This window comes from Labeo rohita, chromosome 1, assembly GCF_022985175.1.
Source record: "Labeo rohita strain BAU-BD-2019 chromosome 1, IGBB_LRoh.1.0, whole genome shotgun sequence".
In the NCBI taxonomy this organism is placed as follows: Eukaryota; Metazoa; Chordata; class Actinopteri; order Cypriniformes; family Cyprinidae; genus Labeo; species Labeo rohita.
Window position 1 is genome coordinate 36,096,085 of NC_066869.1, and position 18,329 is coordinate 36,114,413.

The 18,329-nt window shown below is 35.5% G+C and overlaps 1 protein-coding gene across 1 annotated transcript in view; it reads left to right on the forward strand.

Annotated features, from left to right (window-relative positions):
- ndst3 (N-deacetylase/N-sulfotransferase (heparan glucosaminyl) 3) overlaps nt 1–18,329 on the forward strand; it is an 81,727-nt gene that overhangs the window by 35,247 nt on the left and 28,151 nt on the right. Inside the window, exons 5-6 of the mRNA XM_051108314.1 lie at nt 4,057–4,242; nt 9,832–9,960. Coding sequence (XP_050964271.1) covers nt 4,057–4,242; nt 9,832–9,960 — 315 coding nt within the window. The remainder of the gene's footprint in view (nt 1–4,056; nt 4,243–9,831; nt 9,961–18,329) is intronic.

Consider the following 18,329-nt stretch of genomic DNA (forward strand, 5'->3'; position numbering starts at 1 on the left):
TAGGATTAGCAGTTAATTTGAAGGTGAAATTAGAGTCTGTCAGCTCAGAAGTGTTTTCAGTCAATAGGATGACAATTAGGTGTCAGTTTATCCCCTGTTTTATTTAAAGAACAGGGATCTAATAAAGTCTGATCATGTTTGTGAAAGTGAATCATGGCACAAACAAAGGAGATCTCTGAGGACCTCAGAAAAAGAGTTGTTGTTGCTCATCAGGCTGGAAAAGGTTACAAAACCATCTCTAAAGGGTTTGGGCTTCACAAATCCACAGTCAGACAGATTGTGTACAAATGGAGGAAATTCTAGACCACAGTTACCCTCCCCAGAAGTGGTCGACCAACAAAGATCACTCCAAAGCGTGATGTATAATAGTTTCCAAGGTTGCAAAGAACACCAGGATAACTTCTGAGCAACTAAAGGCCTTTCTCACATTGGTTAATGTTAAAGTTCATGGGTCCATCTTCAGGAGAACAGTGAACAACCATGGTGTGCATGCCAAGGTTGCAAGGAGAAAGCCACAACTCTCAAAAAGTTGCTGCTGCCTGTCTGCAGTTTGATAAAGATCATGTGGACAAGTCAGAAGGCTATTAGAGAAATGTTTTGTGGACGAATGAGACTAAAATATAATTTTTGGATTTTTTGTTTAACTAAAGTGTGATGTTTGGAGAAAGAAAAACACTTCATTTCAGCATAAGAAGAACCTTATCCCATCTGTGAAACATGGTGGTGGTAGTATCATGGTTTGGGCCTGTTTTGCTGCGTCTGGGTCAAGACGACTTGCCATAATTGATGGAACAATCAGTTCTGAATTATACCAGCAAATTTCCATGAACTAAAATCATGAACTGTCCATGAACTAAAATCTAAAGAGAAAGTGGGTCATGCAGCAAAACGATGACCCCAAGCGCACAAATCATTCTACCAAAAAATGGCTCAACAAGAACAAAGGTAAGGTTTCGAAATGGCCGAGTCAAAGTCCGGACCTTATGCAATTAAAATGTTGTGGAAGGACCTGAAGTAAGCAGTTCTTAGGAGGAAACCCACCAACATCACAGGGTTCAAGTGTTTCTGTACTAAAGAATGGGCTAAAATTCCTGCAAGTCGTTGTGCAGGACTGAACAGCAGTTACAAAAAACGTTACCTGCAGTTATTGCTTTAAAAAAGGGGTCACAACAGATACTGAAAGCAAAGGTTCACATACTTTTGCACCTCGCAAATATTTAACACTGGATCATTTTTCTCAATAAATGACAAAGTATATATTTTTGTCTTGTTTGTTTGACTGAATTCTCTTTGTCAACTTTAAGGACTTGTGTGAAAATCTGATGATGTTTTGCGTTATATTTATGCAGAAATATAGAACATTCTAAAGGGTTCACAAACTTTCAAGCAGCACTGTATATACAGAGTAATCTGTAAAATTGAAATCTGTAACTGATTCCAAATTACATGATAAACATTTTAGCTAGTTATAATCTATTACAGTACACATTTCAGATAATATAATCAGACTATCATTTTACAAATACAAATATATTCCATTCATTGTTATTAATGACATTAAGTGCATTAAACATTATATGTGACCCTGGACCACAAAACCAATCGTAAGTAGCATGGGTATATTTGCAGCAATAGGCAACAATACAATGTATATACATTTTTCTTTTATGTTAAAAATCATTAGAATTTTAAGTAAATATCTTCATGTTCCATGAAGATATTTTGTAAATTCCCTACCGTAAATATATCAAAACTTATTTTTTGATAAGTAATATGCTTCAGTAACTTAATTTGGACAACTTTAAAGGCAATTTTCATATTATTTACTTATTTATTTATTTTTTGCACCCTTAGATTTCATATTTTCAAATCTTTTTATATCTCTGCCAAGTATTGTCCTTTCCTAATTAACCATACATCAATGGAAAGCGTATTTATTCAGATGATGTGTATGTATTCAGATGATTTATTTTAGATGATGAATAAATCTCTGTTTCAAAAAATTGACCTTTATGACTGGTTTTGTGTTCCTGGGGTTTATGAGTTTAATGAAAAGTTAATAATCAATTAAAACATAAAAATGTTAAATTAAAAAAAGTCATCAAATCAATCAAAATAAAACACTTACTAAAAAAACACGAACAAGCGAATGTGGTGCTTAATTAATGAAATATTTATTTTAAAATCTCAGGGGTACTTCAAGTAAATGTATTAGATGAAAGAGGATCAAATGAGAAAAAAAGGTTGCGAATTTGTGCATTCTAATATGTTTGAAAGACAAAAGCCTTCTAAAGACATAGAAATACATGGTTAAATAACCTACAGAGTGTTCATTAGTGTTCATCAGTAGTTGATGCAATATTGAAACATTTCTTAAACCTGAAATCCAGTGGTCAAATTCTGGGTCGCCACCTGACTAATGACTTGTCTTTTTGTGAATGTACACAAAACCGGAAGACTTTTTGAATATATATAAGTGGTAGGCTATTTTAGACAGGAACATTTAAAAGATTAAAAAGAGGAATTAGAGAGAATAAAAAAATTATGAATAATTTATTGGTATTGTGTGAATAATACGTAATCATGTAAAAAAATTTTTTGCTGTAGTGTTGAAACTGGTTCCTTTTTTATTAAAGACCTCATATTAAAGAGCTGGTTTTATAGTTAAGTCATGGCCATAAACTCTGTCTTTAGGAAGTGATCCTTGTCTATTATTCCCGGCTTAATTAAATTGAAGATGTCCTGGAAAAGTCCCTAATGTCCTTCAAAATGATCACTGAAAGAAGTTGGGATCTTTTCTGAATTTTGATTGGTGTTAAATACACTATATTGCCAAAAGTATTCGCTCACCTGCCTTGACTCGCATATGAACTTAAGTGACAACCCATTCCTAATCCAGAAGGCCTGGCTCTCAGTCTCTGCTCTAATTCATCTCAAAGGTGTTCCGTCGAGTTGAGGTCAGGACTCTGTGCAGGCCAGTCAAGTTCATCCACACCAGACTCTGTCATCCATGTCTTTATGGACCTTGCTTTGTGCACTGGTGCACAGTCATGTTGGAAGAGGATAGGGGCCAGCTCCAAACTGTTCCCACAAAGTTGGGAGCATGGAATTGTCCAAAATGTCTTGGTATGCTGAAACATTCAGAGTTCCTTTCGCTGATATTAAGGGGCCAAGACCAGCTCCTGAAAAACAACCCCACACCATAATCCCCTCTCCACCAAACTTTAGACTTGGCACAATGTAGTCAGACAAGAACCGTTCTCCTGGCAACCGCCAAACCCAGACTCGTTCATCCGATTGCCAAATGGAGAAGCGCGATTCATCACTCCAGAGAACGTGTCTCCACTGCTGTAAAGTCCAGTGGCGGCGTGCTTTACACCACTGCATCCGACACTTTGCATTGCACTTGGTGATGTATGGCTTGGATGCAGCTGCTCGGCCATGGAAACCCATTCCATGAAGCTCTCTGCGCACTGTTCTTGAGCTAATCTGAAGGCCACATGAAGTTTGGAGGTCTGTAGTGATTGACTCTGCAGAAAGTTGGCGACCTCTTCGCACTATGACCCCGCTCCGTCAGTTTACATGGCCTACCACTTCGTGGCTTCGTTCCCAAATGCTTCCACGTTCTCATAATACAGCTGACAGCTGACTGTGGAATATTTAGGAGCGAGGAAATTTCACGACTGGACTTGTTGCACAGGTGGCATCCTATCACAGTTCCACGCCGGAATTCACTGAGCTCCTGAGAGCGACCCATTCTTTCACAAATGTTTGTAAAAGCAGTCTGCATGCCTAGGTGCTTGATTTTATACACCTGTGGCCATGGAAGTGATTGGAACACCTGATTCCGATTATGGGTGAGTGAATACTTTTGGCAGTATAGTGTATGTTGAAGCTGTAAGTCATCCACTTCAGTACTCGATTACTTACGTGTTTATGAAAGTTTGTAATATGCTTGTGTATGTGCAGGACATCAACTATATTTATATATATATAATAAAATGCTATGTATTTATGTATTTATATATTTATTTGTATGTGTATTTCTCATTACAGGAGCATGGTATTCCAGTAGATCTGGGATATGCCGTGGCCCCTCATCATTCTGGTGTATATCCAGTTCATATTCAGCTGTATGAGGCTTGGAAGAAAGCTTGGGGGATACAAGTGACCAGTACTGAGGAATACCCACATCTCAAACCTGCACGTCACCGCAAGGGATTCATACATAACGACATCATGGTACGACTCAACACACAGAGGACACATCATTACACCACACAGAAATCGTACATGCATGACAAAAAAAAGAATTTTCCCTGGGATCAAAATCACAGGAAACAATCACACTTGAAAGGTTAATACCACAGAATATTAATATTAGAATGTGTAATAGTTTAATATTTGATTTCATCCACAGGCAGTGTCTTACAAGATCCTTCCTCAATGCCTTATTAAAAATGTAGCGTGTTATAATATTTTGATCGAGCTAATCAAAAGAACTTTTCTTAACCCATTAGTGCTATGCTAGCAGGCTAAGCTGTCAATAACAAACTTACTTAACATACATAACATCAGTGATTGTTGACAAGACCCATCACATGCTTTGCAGGAGGCTGTATAGATTCGCAGTCTGCCACTGGTTGACACAGGTAGTGTTGTGAAAAGCAGTGAGACTTGTCTGCAAGAGACTGCCAAAATACAAGCAACAGCTAGCATAGCAAATCAATGAAACACACACACACTCCAAAAGAATTAATGATGACACACTGGGACTCAGATGAAATACCCCATAGTGCATTCACCACAGCCAAATCTATTAGTGGTACACACACACAAATTTTGACTAGATGTCCCCAACCGCAGTTTTGAATCAATTTTTTAAATAGCTTTTGCTGTCTCTGTCCCTCATTTCTGGTTAAAGGCTCTATGGCTATCTGAAGATTTCATTTAAAGTGATAGCTCACCCTGAAACGAAAGCTCTGATATAATGTATTCACACTAATGTAATGTTCAAACCCAGACTTTCTTTTTGGCCATTCTGAATAATATCTCCTTTAATGTTTCACTAAAGGAAACGTTTTTTTTAAATAAATCTTTTTTTCTTTTTCTTTTTTATATTATTTATATCTCTTCCCGGTCTTTTAATCAAGATAAATTTGGAAGTAGGACCTATAATTTTGTAATATATAAAATGTAATTTAATAATATATAATGTAATTTCTCTTGTTAAGATCAAAGCATAAACCTTAACTAGATTTTTGTTAGATTTATGTTTGAAAAAAGAAAAGGCAATTTGACAAATAAACAGTTTTTTATCGTGCATGCAATTTTAGTAAATTCAATTATTTTAGGCTGTTGGATATTTTACTGAAAAAACTGATGCTGATTAGGAAAATGAGTTTCATAATTCATAACTCTTATAAAACAGCAGGAATTAATGCACCCTTTATTTGGTTTTTATGAATGCTTGTGCCTTGTTTTTGAAGTTCAGACAAACAAATTAGAGTACTTTCTTTTGTTAAAGCACCAGCCCACTACGACATGTCTTTCTTTGTTCTTTCTAGTGAATTAGAGATGTGTCACTTTCTCTTCACAATACAAAAGAACAAACGTTGGCAGGCCTAACTCAGATCAGTTTTGTTTTTACATGCAATTTAGCTGTCATCATCATCTCTAGCTTTTTAAAAGCGTTCTGAATCAATCTAAAGACAGATGTTTTGCAGCAGGTGCTTGTGAGCCCAAATCTCAGGCTTATTTTTTATTTAAAAGATGCACCAAAACAGGTTTTGGGTCAGTTGTTTGGACACCTGTGGGCTAACTGCTGGCCTCCTCGCTGCAAGCATGACAGGTCTCAGATCAGAGATCCAGAGCCCTGAATCCTGATGAGTATAGATCCATGGAGCTATGAAGCATGTCAGAGTGTTACAGTCTGATTTGGCTCTGCAATACAGCAAGTTGACAACATGCTATAGAACTAACTGCTCCTTTCACAAACCACCACAATAATATACTGACAGGGCAAGTTACTCTCAATGAGAAGAAAGGGGAGGGAAGGTGGGTGGCAGAAAAGCGAAGAGGAAGGACAGAGCACATGAATAGAGTTTCATAAATTCTACAAGCGTGCTATTGGGACAGGCAGTTTAGTATGTTTGCACTGGAATTGAATTTTCAGAGATGGAGTAGATTAAAATGTTAAATCAAGACCACATGTGTGCAATACAATTGTTCTTTGCCTGTCGAGTGTGTGTGCAGTTTCAGCAACAGCATGCGTTTCGTTAAACGTGTGCCATACAATAAAACACAGAGATGTTAAAGTGGGAAAAGCAATTACGTTTAAGTTAGATGGAAAGATTGGAGAGAGTCCCAAAGATCTGTTCCAGCTCAATCAAGCAGTCCGAACACAAGCATATGGGTGATGAAAGCTCTTATCAGTGCATTAGAGCCCAGTGTGTTTGTGGGTGTGTTAATGTAATAGATTTTGCTGTTTTAGCAGTTTGAGTCCAGCCTCTCTGATATTTACACACTGTTACAGTGTTGAGAAATTGACTCTGGTGGTCCTTATAAATGTACCAGCATCTCTCAACTTGCTTTTTCCTGTCTGTCATACACAGAGAAGGTACAAGTACAATATGTCAGACATACAATATACTGTTTAAAAGTCTGGGGTTTGTAAGATTTTTAAAAAATGGGTAACATTTTACAATAGGGATGTCACAATTCTCAATATAATATCGAACCGTTCGGTACGACATCCACAGTTCAATACACGCTTGTGAATTGCGGTTTTTCCATTTTGCATTTAAATAACTTACTTGTTTTATTTCTCTCGGAATTAGCTGTATGTGTACCCGTGATTTCACGTGCTGAAATGAGGAAATGCTTCCTTACTTATATTTAAAAAAAAAAAAGCAACACACGCAGAGCATCTTCCCTTCTAATGACATGCAATGATAAGCTTTTCTAAACCCATTGTCCAACAAAAGTTATAAAAACAAATGTTATAAAAACATTATAACTTGTTTTTAATTCACAACATCAGCCGAGTGTTTGAAATAACTTCCTTATGTGATCTGATGTGGATTCTTATCACAGAATGAGGCAGACAATAAATTCTATACTCATATTCTATGTATGTCGATTAGCAATGGCTTATGAAAATACACAAGATGGCTTGACGAACACAGATAAACCATATATTATTGCAGACGAGTGTTTATTGTCCTTTTCATCATTCAAAAAGTTTAACGTTATATCTTGTTTTTATTTAGTAACAGCAATAGCCATGCCTTTATCTACATTAGAGAAGCTGGAACGTCATCAGCGATACTTCTTTGACGCATATGTGGATTTTCTGCACGAGGGCGCCCTTTGGCGTCCAGTATGAATGAAATCCATCCTATTTTGAGTTAAAATCAATAAAATAATACCTCTCTCAAAAGAAAAATTAAGCAGAGATATACTAAACCAGTGTACAGAGCTTTACGGGAGCATTTTGTTAAGTGGTTGCACAAAAAAAACAAGACCAAACCGGACCAAACCGAAAACCGTGGTTAAAAGCCGAGGTACATATTGAACCGTGGACCAACTGTATTGTGGCGTCCCTACTTTACAATAAGGTTCCATTAGTTAATGTTAGTTTATGTATTAACTAACATAAACACACAATGAATAATACATTTATTACAGTATTTATAAAGCTTTGTTCATGTTAAATACAGTTGTATTAGTTCTTGTTAATTTACATGTTAACAAGCACAACTTTTGATTTTAATAATGCATTAATAAATGCTGAATTGAACATTAACTAAGAATAATAAATGCTGTAGAAGTATGCTCATTCTTAGTTCATGTTAACTAAAGTAGTTAACCAATGTTAACTAATGAACCTTGAAAGTTTTTGAAAGTCGCAATGTAATTTAAATTTTAAAATAAACTTTTTATTTTTATATATTTGAAAATGTAATTCATGTGATGGCAAAGCTGAATTTTCAGCAGCCATTACTCCAGTCTGATTAACAATATGCTGATTCTCAAGAAACATTTCTTATTATTTTCAATGTTCAAAAATGTTTACACTACCAGGCAGAATATTTTGAACAATGAAATTTTTAATGTTTTTAAAGAATTCTCTCCTGCTGACCAAGCCTGCATTTATTTGATCCAAAGTACAGCAAAAACAGTAGAATTTTAAAACTATTTTACATTTTTTATTTGTAAGTTTATTTGTAATTTATTCCTATGATTTCAAAGCTGAATCTTTAGCACCATTACTCCGGTCACATGATCCTTCAGAAATCATTCTAATATTCTGATTTGCTGCTTAAAAACATTTGTTATTATTGTTATTATGAAAACAGCTGAGTAGAATTGTTTTTCTTTGATAAATTGAAAGTTCAGAAAATCAGCATTTTTTAAATCTTTTGTAACATTATAAATGTCTTTATCATCACTTTTGATCAATTTAAAGCATTCTTTCTAAATATAAGTATTAATGACTTTAAGCTTTTGAATGGTATAGTGTATAATGTTACAAACGCTTTTTATTTCAGATAAATGCTGATCTTTGGATCTTTCTATTCATTAAATAATCCTAAAAAAAATTACTCAACTGTTTTAAATATTGATAATAATAATAATAATAATAATAATAATAATAAATGTTTCTTGAACAGAAAACCAGCATATTAGAATGATTTCTAAAGGATCATGTGACACTGAAGACTGGAGTAATTGATGCTGAAAATTTAGGTTTGATCCCATTAATAAATAGCTTTTTAATATATAGTTAAATAGAAATCAGTTGTTTTAAATAGTAAAAATATTTCACAATATTACTGCTTTTGCTGTATGTTGGATCAAATAAATGCAGGCTTGGTGAGCTTGTTTTTTTTTTTTTTTTCTTTAAAAAACATTACATATCTTATTGTTTAAAACTTTTGACTGGTAGTGTATATAACAGAATTTATAAAGTTATATAAGATCATTTGTTCTTGGAAGAATCTAATGAGAAATGTTCAAGAAATGTTAAAAATGCAAAAATCTCCTATTGCTGTGAGGAAAAAAGTTGAAAAAAAAATGGTTAGTTGATGTTAGTTGTTAGTTATTGGCCGCTAAGAACTTTCAAGCCTCAAAAAGGTCAAAAGTTGCTTGAAATCAGTCTCGTTTTGTAGTGATTCTTTTCTAGTGAAAGGTGGCTTAAATTGCAATCTGTTCCTCACACAAAGCTATTTCATAACTTCAGGACATTTAGAATATAATGCACAGTGAATTTCATAGAGTACTTTTATGATACTTTTATATACTTATATTGAAACCTGAAAGACTCTGTCACAATCTTTTTGTAACTGAAAAGAGCAGTTGTTTTGTTACAGATATGTAACATGCTTTACTGTATAAAACTGGACGTAAGCTAGAAAAGTAGACAACCGTTTTTCTGTTGTTGTCAAGCAGTAATTTTGTCACACTGAGTCATAGTATATTTTTTATTTTCTTCTCTTTTCTGTCAGTCTTTGCCTGTTTACCACATATTTTATTGAAGCATTCAGCTTTTTCCCACTGAGAAACGATTCTGTTTTCTTTGACTGATCTAGACAGAAAGTGAATGGATGAATATATATGAAGTTGTTTCCACGCAACACTTGAATGCAGATACAGTGACATGAGACCTAAAATATCATGTGTAGAACTGACACCGGCATTATTAGATGACAAATAACAGAGAGGTTTATCAATCCACATTACAAGATTCCTAATCTTAAAGTTTTGCACTGTATTGACTGAAATCTTTGTAGCCCTAAACTCTATGTGTGTGTGTTTGTGCGAGAGCAGGTGCTGCCCCGTCAGACATGTGGCTTATTCACACACACCATCTTCTATAAAGAGTATCCAGGAGGCCCTAAAGAACTGGACAAAAGCATACGAGGAGGAGAGCTGTTTCTGACCGTCCTTCTCAACCCTGTGAGTGTAAAACGCACAGACACACACACACACATCGCTACTCCCTGTCGTCTCTGCTCATTTCATTCTATCAGCCTGTTGTATTATTTTTCTCTGTCTTATTCTGTCCTCATGCACCCTCCTCTCTTTCTTTCTCTCTCTCTGGGTTTCCATGTTAGTGTTGCTTATAGATTTGTTCTCCCAGCATGAATCACTGTTCTTATGTTGAAACTCCGCTCTGCTTGAATCAGCAGCGAAATGAAAAACAAGTGCGTGTGTACAGCTGTGTATGTGTGCTGTGTGTTTCTACATTAATTCAGTGCTTCTCAACTAGTGGGTTGCGACCCAAAATTGAGTCACAGGTCTATCTTGATAGGGTCATGGACTGCAGAAAAAAATAATAATGCAGCTATCCATTTAACAATGCATAGTTTGGATATAAAAAAAGAGGTTATTCAATTTTAAAAGGGAAAAAATGCTTCCCATATATTTTGTTGTGGATGTCAAAGGTTATGCATCCAATTTTAGCCCAAATCCACATTTCTTTTGATGCTGTGTTGAGTCCATTGTTTTTCTATCATTGGTAAGTGAAATAAAGCTGAAGTTAAATAAAAATAAATGAGAAACTTCAACTCAAACAAAAATTAGAAATGTTGCATTGTTAACTAACTGAAATACTTTCTGAAATAAGTACTAAAATGGCTGAAAATTTGAAAAAGCTAAATAGAAATGTACAGTGAAGATCAAAATTAGAGAACAATCTATAAATACAGTCATGGCCGAAAATATCGGCACCCTTGCAATTCTGTCAGAAAATGCAACACTTCTCTCAGAAAATTGTTCCAGTTGCAAATGTTTTGGTATTCACATGCTTATTGTTTTTGTTTCCACTGCAACAACACAAAAAAACAGAGAAGAAAAGTCAAACTTGATAAAATTTCACACAGAACTCAAAAATGGACTGGACAAAATTATTGGCACCTTGTCAAAATTGTAAGAAATAATTGCTTTTCACGCATCTCCAGAGATCTTAATGTTCCTGTGTCCACTGTGCGCAATATCATCATGGGTTTACAGCCCATGGCGCTGTAGCTAACCTCCCTGGACACAGTTGGAAGAGCAAAATTAATGAAAAAATTACAACGAAGGATTGTTTGAATGGTGGATAAAGAACCCCGATTAACTTCCAAACAAATTCAAGCTGATCTGCAGACACAGGGTACAACAGTGTCAGTTTGCACGATCCATCGAAAAGGGACGCTATGGTAGGAGTCCCAGGAGGACACCACTGCTGACACAAAGGCATAAAAAGCAAGGCTGGAGTTTGCCAAAACTTATGTGACAAAACCACAATCCTACTGGGAGAATGTACTGTGGACAGTTGAGACAAAAGTAGAGCTTTTTGGTAAAGAACATCATGGCATCAAGGCAATGAGGCCTTCAAAGAAAAGAACACAGTCCCTACAGTCAAACATGGTGGAGGTTCAAAGATGTTTTGGGGTTGCTTTGCTGCTTCTGGCACTGGATGCCTTGACTGTGTGAACAGTATCATGAAATCTGATGATTACCAAAGAATTTTGGGGCGCAACGTAGTGGCCAGTGCCAGAAAGCTGTTTCTCCACCAGAGGTAATGGGTCTTCCAGCAGAACAATGATCCAAAACACACATTAAAAAGCACTCAGAAATGGTTACAAGCAAAATGCTGGAGAGTTCTGAAATGGCCAGCAATGAGTCCAGATTTGAATCCCATAGAACACCTGTGGAGAGATCTCAAAACAGCAGTTGGGAGAAGGCATCCTTCAAATCTGAATGACCTGGAGCAGTTTGCAAAAGAAGAATGATCCAAAATTCCAGTAGAGAGGCATAAGAAACTCATTCATGGTTACTGGAAGCGATTGATTTCAGTTATTTTTTCCAAAGGAGGTGCTACCAAATATTAAGTTAAGGGTGCCAATAATTTTGTCCAGTGCATTTGTTGGGTTCTGTTTGAAATTGTATCAGATTTGACTTTTCTTCTCTGTTTTTTTGTGTTGTTCCAACGCAAACAAAAAAAAAACATGTGAGTACCAAAACATTTGCAACTACAACAATTTTCTGAGAGAAGGGTTGCATTTTCTGACAGAACTGCAAGGGTGCCAATATTTTTGTCCATGACTGTACTTACATGGTTAATTTTCATCGCTCAAAATTTGAAGGAATATTAGCTGTAGGTATACACCTGTTCTACTGACATGTTTGGCAAAAAAATCAAGGGATTTCAACAAAAAAACTATATTTTATGGAAAACAGTGATCAAAATTAGAGAACAGTAACTACTGTAGCACAAAAGAAGATTACAACTACAATTCTGGAGGGTTATAGCTGTCAGAAATTAGTAGCAATTGCAAAGGCTCTTGCTTTGAATGACTGTAGCGCATCTGCGGCTGCAGGACTCTCTTCTATAGTTTGGTAACTGTGGTGGGTTTCTTAGCCATAACTTTGTTGCCAAGGATTTTTTTGGAGATTTTCAATCAGGACTTTGGGCCGGCCATTTCATTATTTCAGTGTTTTTAGCTGCAAGGAACTGCTTTTGCAGTGTGACAGGAGCATTGTCTTGCATAAAAATTGCAGGCTGATTGGGAGATGCTTGCAGGGAAGGTAGCGCATATTGCTGAAGGAGGTTCTGATGAATATTTGCATTCACTCTCCAATGTAGCTGTATAAGAAGCCCAACTCCTGCTACAGAAAACATCCCCCAAACCACCTTTCACTGACTTATTTTCACACTCTGGTTCAGTCTTTCCCAGTTTGATGATGAACATAATGTTTTCCATCGGACCCAAATAAATTAAACTTGCTTTCATCACTGAAATAAACTTTGGACCAGTTCTTCTGGTCCATGCTCCTCAGCAAAGGTGAGCTTAGTCTTTTAATTCTTTCTGTTGACAAGAGGCTTTGTCACTGCAGAGTGCACTTTCAGTCCGACATATTTTAAACATCCAGAGACATATCCTTACCCTGTTCAGCGCTGAATTGGCAAGCAATTCCAGCTGCAGTGTTGAACCAATTCCCCATTGAAAGTCTCTGTATTATCCTGTTTTTTGTGCATTTGTGTTACATGGACGACCAGCCTTTTGAATGAATTAGTGTTATTGTAAACCTGGAATATTCAAGAAATCACAGATTTGGAAAGACCAACTTCTCTTGCAGTGGCTGAAAGGGTCGTCCCTTTGGCTTTCATCTGGATAACCTCCTGTCCAGGGTTTCAGTCCCCTTAGAGCGGCCCACCATCTTGTAATCTTACCTTATTCAGCACTGAACTGGCAAGCAATTCCAGCTGCAGTGCTGGACCGATTCCCCATTTAGAGTCTTTGCATTATTCTGTTACTTGTGCATTTGTCTTACGTGGATGATCAGCCTTTTGGGGGGACTTGAATGATATAGTGTCATTGTAAACCTCCAGTATTCAATAAAACACAGATTTGGAAAGACCAGCTTCAGCCCTTTGGCCCTTTTCTGGACAACCTCTGGTCGCAGGGTTTCATTCACCTTAGAGCAGCCAGGCATCTTGCAATCTTAGTGAAAATAAGAGGAATGCTGCCAGTTAAATGCCAAATTAACACCAATAACTTGGAAATATCTGTAATTGTTTTCTAATTTTGATTAGAGCTCTTTTTCAAATATCTCATTTAAGTTTTTATACTGTGCTTCAGAATACAATTAATTTATGAAATATGCTTAAAAAATGCACTTCTACTCCTGTTCAGGTAACTTTAGATAGGACTAAACAGTCACCTTAAAATTTATGAAATTGTAGGTTGCTCTCTAATTTTGATTATATCTCTCTATTTTTGATAATATATATTATATTACTATATATTAAAAAAAAGTGCATAACAAAATTACTAAAACTTTACACTAAAATAAAAACTGAAAATATAAAAACACAAATTCAAAATATTAATAAATACTATAATCATGGTCACACTTTATTTTAAGGTTCAGTTCTCAGTATTAACTGACTAGTAACTATGACTTTTGCCTCAATAAACCCCTAATTACTGCTTATTAATAGTTAGTAAGGTGGTTGTAAAGTTTAGGTATTGGTAGGATTAGGGATGTAGAATATGACCATGCAAAATATGTGCTTTATAAGTACTAAAGAAAACAGCTAATATTCTAGAAGTATGCGTGCTCATAAGCAACTAATTAAAATGAGAATCCTTATAGGTCCTTATACTAAAGTGTTACCACTAACACTAGTTGAGTCGCTACTGGATGTCTAATGTAAAATCCTGAAGGACTACTGTGGAGCATTAATGGATACTGTAAATGGGTTGATGACGAATAGATACTGTATGTATTGTGAACAACTTGCACTAGCATCCTGTGCACTCTTTATGTGTATAAGGTATGAAAATTTAATGTTTTAAGAGTCTCTGTGTGTTTGTTTGTGTGAAGAAAGCATCAGAGTGAAATCTTCTCCTTTGGCTAAAGGCCACTAGTAAGGGTTGACTCATTCCCATGGTACAGCACTGACCTGAAAAACAAGCTGAATGTAATCAGAGATTGTGTGTGTTCTCATGTTCACACAGATCCTGATCATCTGCTTATACCAGCAATAATAAACAACCCACAGAGACCGTTAGAGAGAGAGGGGGTGAAATGAACATAAGGAGATATGGAGGTGTGAAGATGTAGTATATTGTAGTCAGTGTGTGTGGAATGAGATTGTTCACTTCACACTTGTTGCCAAAGCCAACAGTGTGCGATAGTGTGTTAATAGTGTGTTAAGTGTTTGTGGTTGTCGGAATAAAAGAGGAGCCGATGGGAAAAAGATATTGAGCATAATTTTTCTTCTTCACAGGGTGGATCAGTATACTATGAACGCTCGTTTCCGCCACTGAAAAATAAATAAAAATAAAGCGCAATAATAAAAAAAAAAAAGGTTATTACAACTTTTTATCTTACAATTCTTAGAATACATATAAACTCACAATTCTGACTTTTTTCTCAGAACTGCATGATATGCGTGATAATTGCAATAATTTGTGAATCTCACACATTTTTTTTTCTCACAAATGCGAGTTTGTATATCGCAATTCTGACTTTTTTCACACAATTGCGTGTTATAACATTAGAATTGCCATGTAAACTTGCAGTTGTAAAAAAAAGTTACAGTTTATATTTTGAAATTTTGACTTTTTCTCAGAATTGAGTTTGCGAGTTTATATCATGCAATTCTGACTTAATTTCTCGTAATTGTATGTTTATATCTCACAATTCTGAGAAAAAAGTCAGAATTATGGGTTTATATTACGTAGTTCAGAAAAAAAAAAACAGATTTGTAAGACTTAAACTCGAAATTGTGACAAAAAAATAAGAAATGTCAGAATAAAAAGTTGCGATTACCTTTTTTAATTTTTATTTAGTGACAAAAATGGGCTTCCACAGTATACTGTATTTAATTGTATTTTTAATTTATATTTTATATTAATTATATTTGTACATTAGATTATTTTATATTAAATTTAATGATTTAACTGGGAGTGTGATGTTGGTTTTATAAAGTAGTTACTATAAAACTATTTAAAACAGTTTTGCCATTATTATTTGCTCTGGCATTAATTTGATTTAACAAAATACTTCTCATTTATTCTTTACATTGTAATTATTTATATACAGTTATTCACTGATTTTTGTATAACAACTACCTACATGTATGTTAGTTAATGTATTAACGCTTTTGGACAAGTTTTCACACATAAATTCATGTCGTAGTTATGGTTAGTTCTTGATTAGTACGTGCCTTAATTCATAATTAGCTCATATTACAGTAATATTTAATCTAGGTATTAGTACATGATTATTCATGTACTGTTACTGTGAAGTGTTACCTATTGTTCTACTATATACAAATTTCTGAATACTTGTGTCTGTGCTAAATGCTTGGTGTGATATTGTCATAGTTTGTTTGGTAATGTTTTGAGACTAGAATACAGTAAAGTCAAAAGGAAGCCATGTGGGTGTGGCTAAAGAGTCTAGACTCCACCCCTAGTGAATTAAACATGAGACTTTCATCGCTAAGCAACACTAATTCAATGTTCTAATTTAACCAGAACACCACACTGAATGAAAGATAAAGCAGACAATTAGATTCCTTTGTGAATTGTTTTTGAATATCTTTCTACAATAGGCAGCCAAACCAAACTATTACTGAGCTTAAAAGTGCTGTGCGAGCTCTGTAGAAGGACATTACCAGTAACATGATCACACATCTGTCTTTCTACATTAAACTCAAACCCATCACATACATACATTAATCTGACCGTAGGCTCTCTGATTTATTTATCACAGCCACATTCTTCTGTGTTAAAATGAATCACTGTTAACATGAAGACACACCACTACTTATTAATGACATACATCACTCTTCTCTTCTCTTCTCTTCTCTTCTCTTCTCTTCTCTTCTCTTCTCTTCTCTTCTCTTCTCTTCTCTTCTCTTCTCTTCTCTTCTCTCCCAGTATCAGCACTGATTAAACATTTTATGGCAGTGATAAAAATGTTATTACATTGAAAAAACATTGATACAACATTGATTGAAAAAGGAAGAAATTTCCACCATGCCTTGTGCTCTCTTTGTCTTCCTGTCCAGAGGGCTTTAAGGGAAACTCATTTATCTGCCCATTCATTATTGAGGTCCTCTCCCTGAAACGAGGTGTGTGTGTGAGTGTGGTGTGTTTGAGAGCATGAGGTTAACAGAGCATGAGATCAGTTACAGAGGGGAGAACACTGTGTTTTTGACACTCCATTTTACCCTCATTTATGCCCTTCCCTGAAAACAGGACAGTATGCATGGGGCATTTGTTACAGGAATATTTTACAGAAAAATGAACATTCTGCCATTACTTGCTCACCATTATGTTGTACCAAACCCGTATCCTGTTTTTTGTTTTTCCTGTTGTAAAACCCAATGAGGAATGGACCTAAATTTATGTCATCAACTTCCCCCTCAGCCATAGCTTTCAGGTGGTCGACTGGATTTTGTTGGAATATATATATATATATATATAAGCATAACTACTGCACATTGTGTCTATAATGCATATTAAACTCAAATGGCATGCAAAGATGCAGTTTGCAGTGAACATTTTATATGTGTAAATATCAGTTCATAAGCTGTTCACGTGTAAATGAACACAGTGCCTCAAATCAGTCTGAAAAACAGTGTAACAAACTATATACTTAATTAAATGGCAGCCTTTTGGATTTGACACACACTAAGCCATATCACAGTTTAGATTTTAGTTTGATTGACATGCTTTGCCAAAGCAATGGTGCAAAATACAATGTTAGTTATTTTTCATGTTATTATGAGAAGTGTTCATTATATAACTGTGGTAGTACCAATTAGACTGCAGGTCACCTGTCTAGGTAACTAATTGGAAAATAATTCTTAAGATATTCTATTTTCACAGGAAAAATACCAGATTTGGAATAGCATGAGGGTGATGAATTTTATTATTGGGTAAACTGTTCCTTTAAGAGCAACAAAACAAATTCAGCTGACATCATTATGTATGTTGATGTCAACTTTCAATTATCGTGATAATGGATGGTCAAAGAACATGCAGCACTGAGAGAGAGAGAGAGAGAGAGAGAGAGAGAGAAAGAGAGAGAGAGAGAGAGAGAGAGAGACTGTAAGTGGAACTAAGCAGTTTATACAGGAAATGGAAGGGTGTCAAATCAGAGAAAAAGAGAGGCAATATGTGTTTGTGTCTAAGCGAGAGAGAGAAGGCATAAAGGACAGAAAGAGAGAGAGAAATGACGCTTGAGGACAAAATTTTCCAGCTGGACTCTCCTGTTAAATGAGCCGATGGTGTGTGTGTGTGTGTGTGTGTGTGACTCTGAGTCTTATTAAGTTATGCTAGCTTCGGGAAAGTTAGAGAATGATACAAACAACAAAATGGTTGTTCAGCCCCACTATTTTTTAATCTATATTAAAAGAATCTCTCAATACATTTAGCAGATCAGCTGTAGAAAAGCATTACAATATACAAACATGAAAATTCTGCCCTTCTTGCGCTGCTGAATTGTCCAACCTTTATGTTGAATCTCAATTTTTGAAAAACTGTATTAAACTGGTAAACTTTTAAACTTAAAAAAAAACATAATGGCAAAGCATAATAAGAGCCCAGGGGCCAGATATACTAAACAAGGCAAATTAGTGCGAGAGTGCAATTCTAAAACAGTGCAGATGGGCATGGAAATTCTGCGGGTGATTTACTGACAACGTGCAAATTCAAGAACACAGACGCAACATCTCATTTACATATCGACCAATGCAATATATCAAGTGCAGCGCCAATTAGCATAGTCACAAATGAAGAATAAAGAAATTAAGAAGCCAC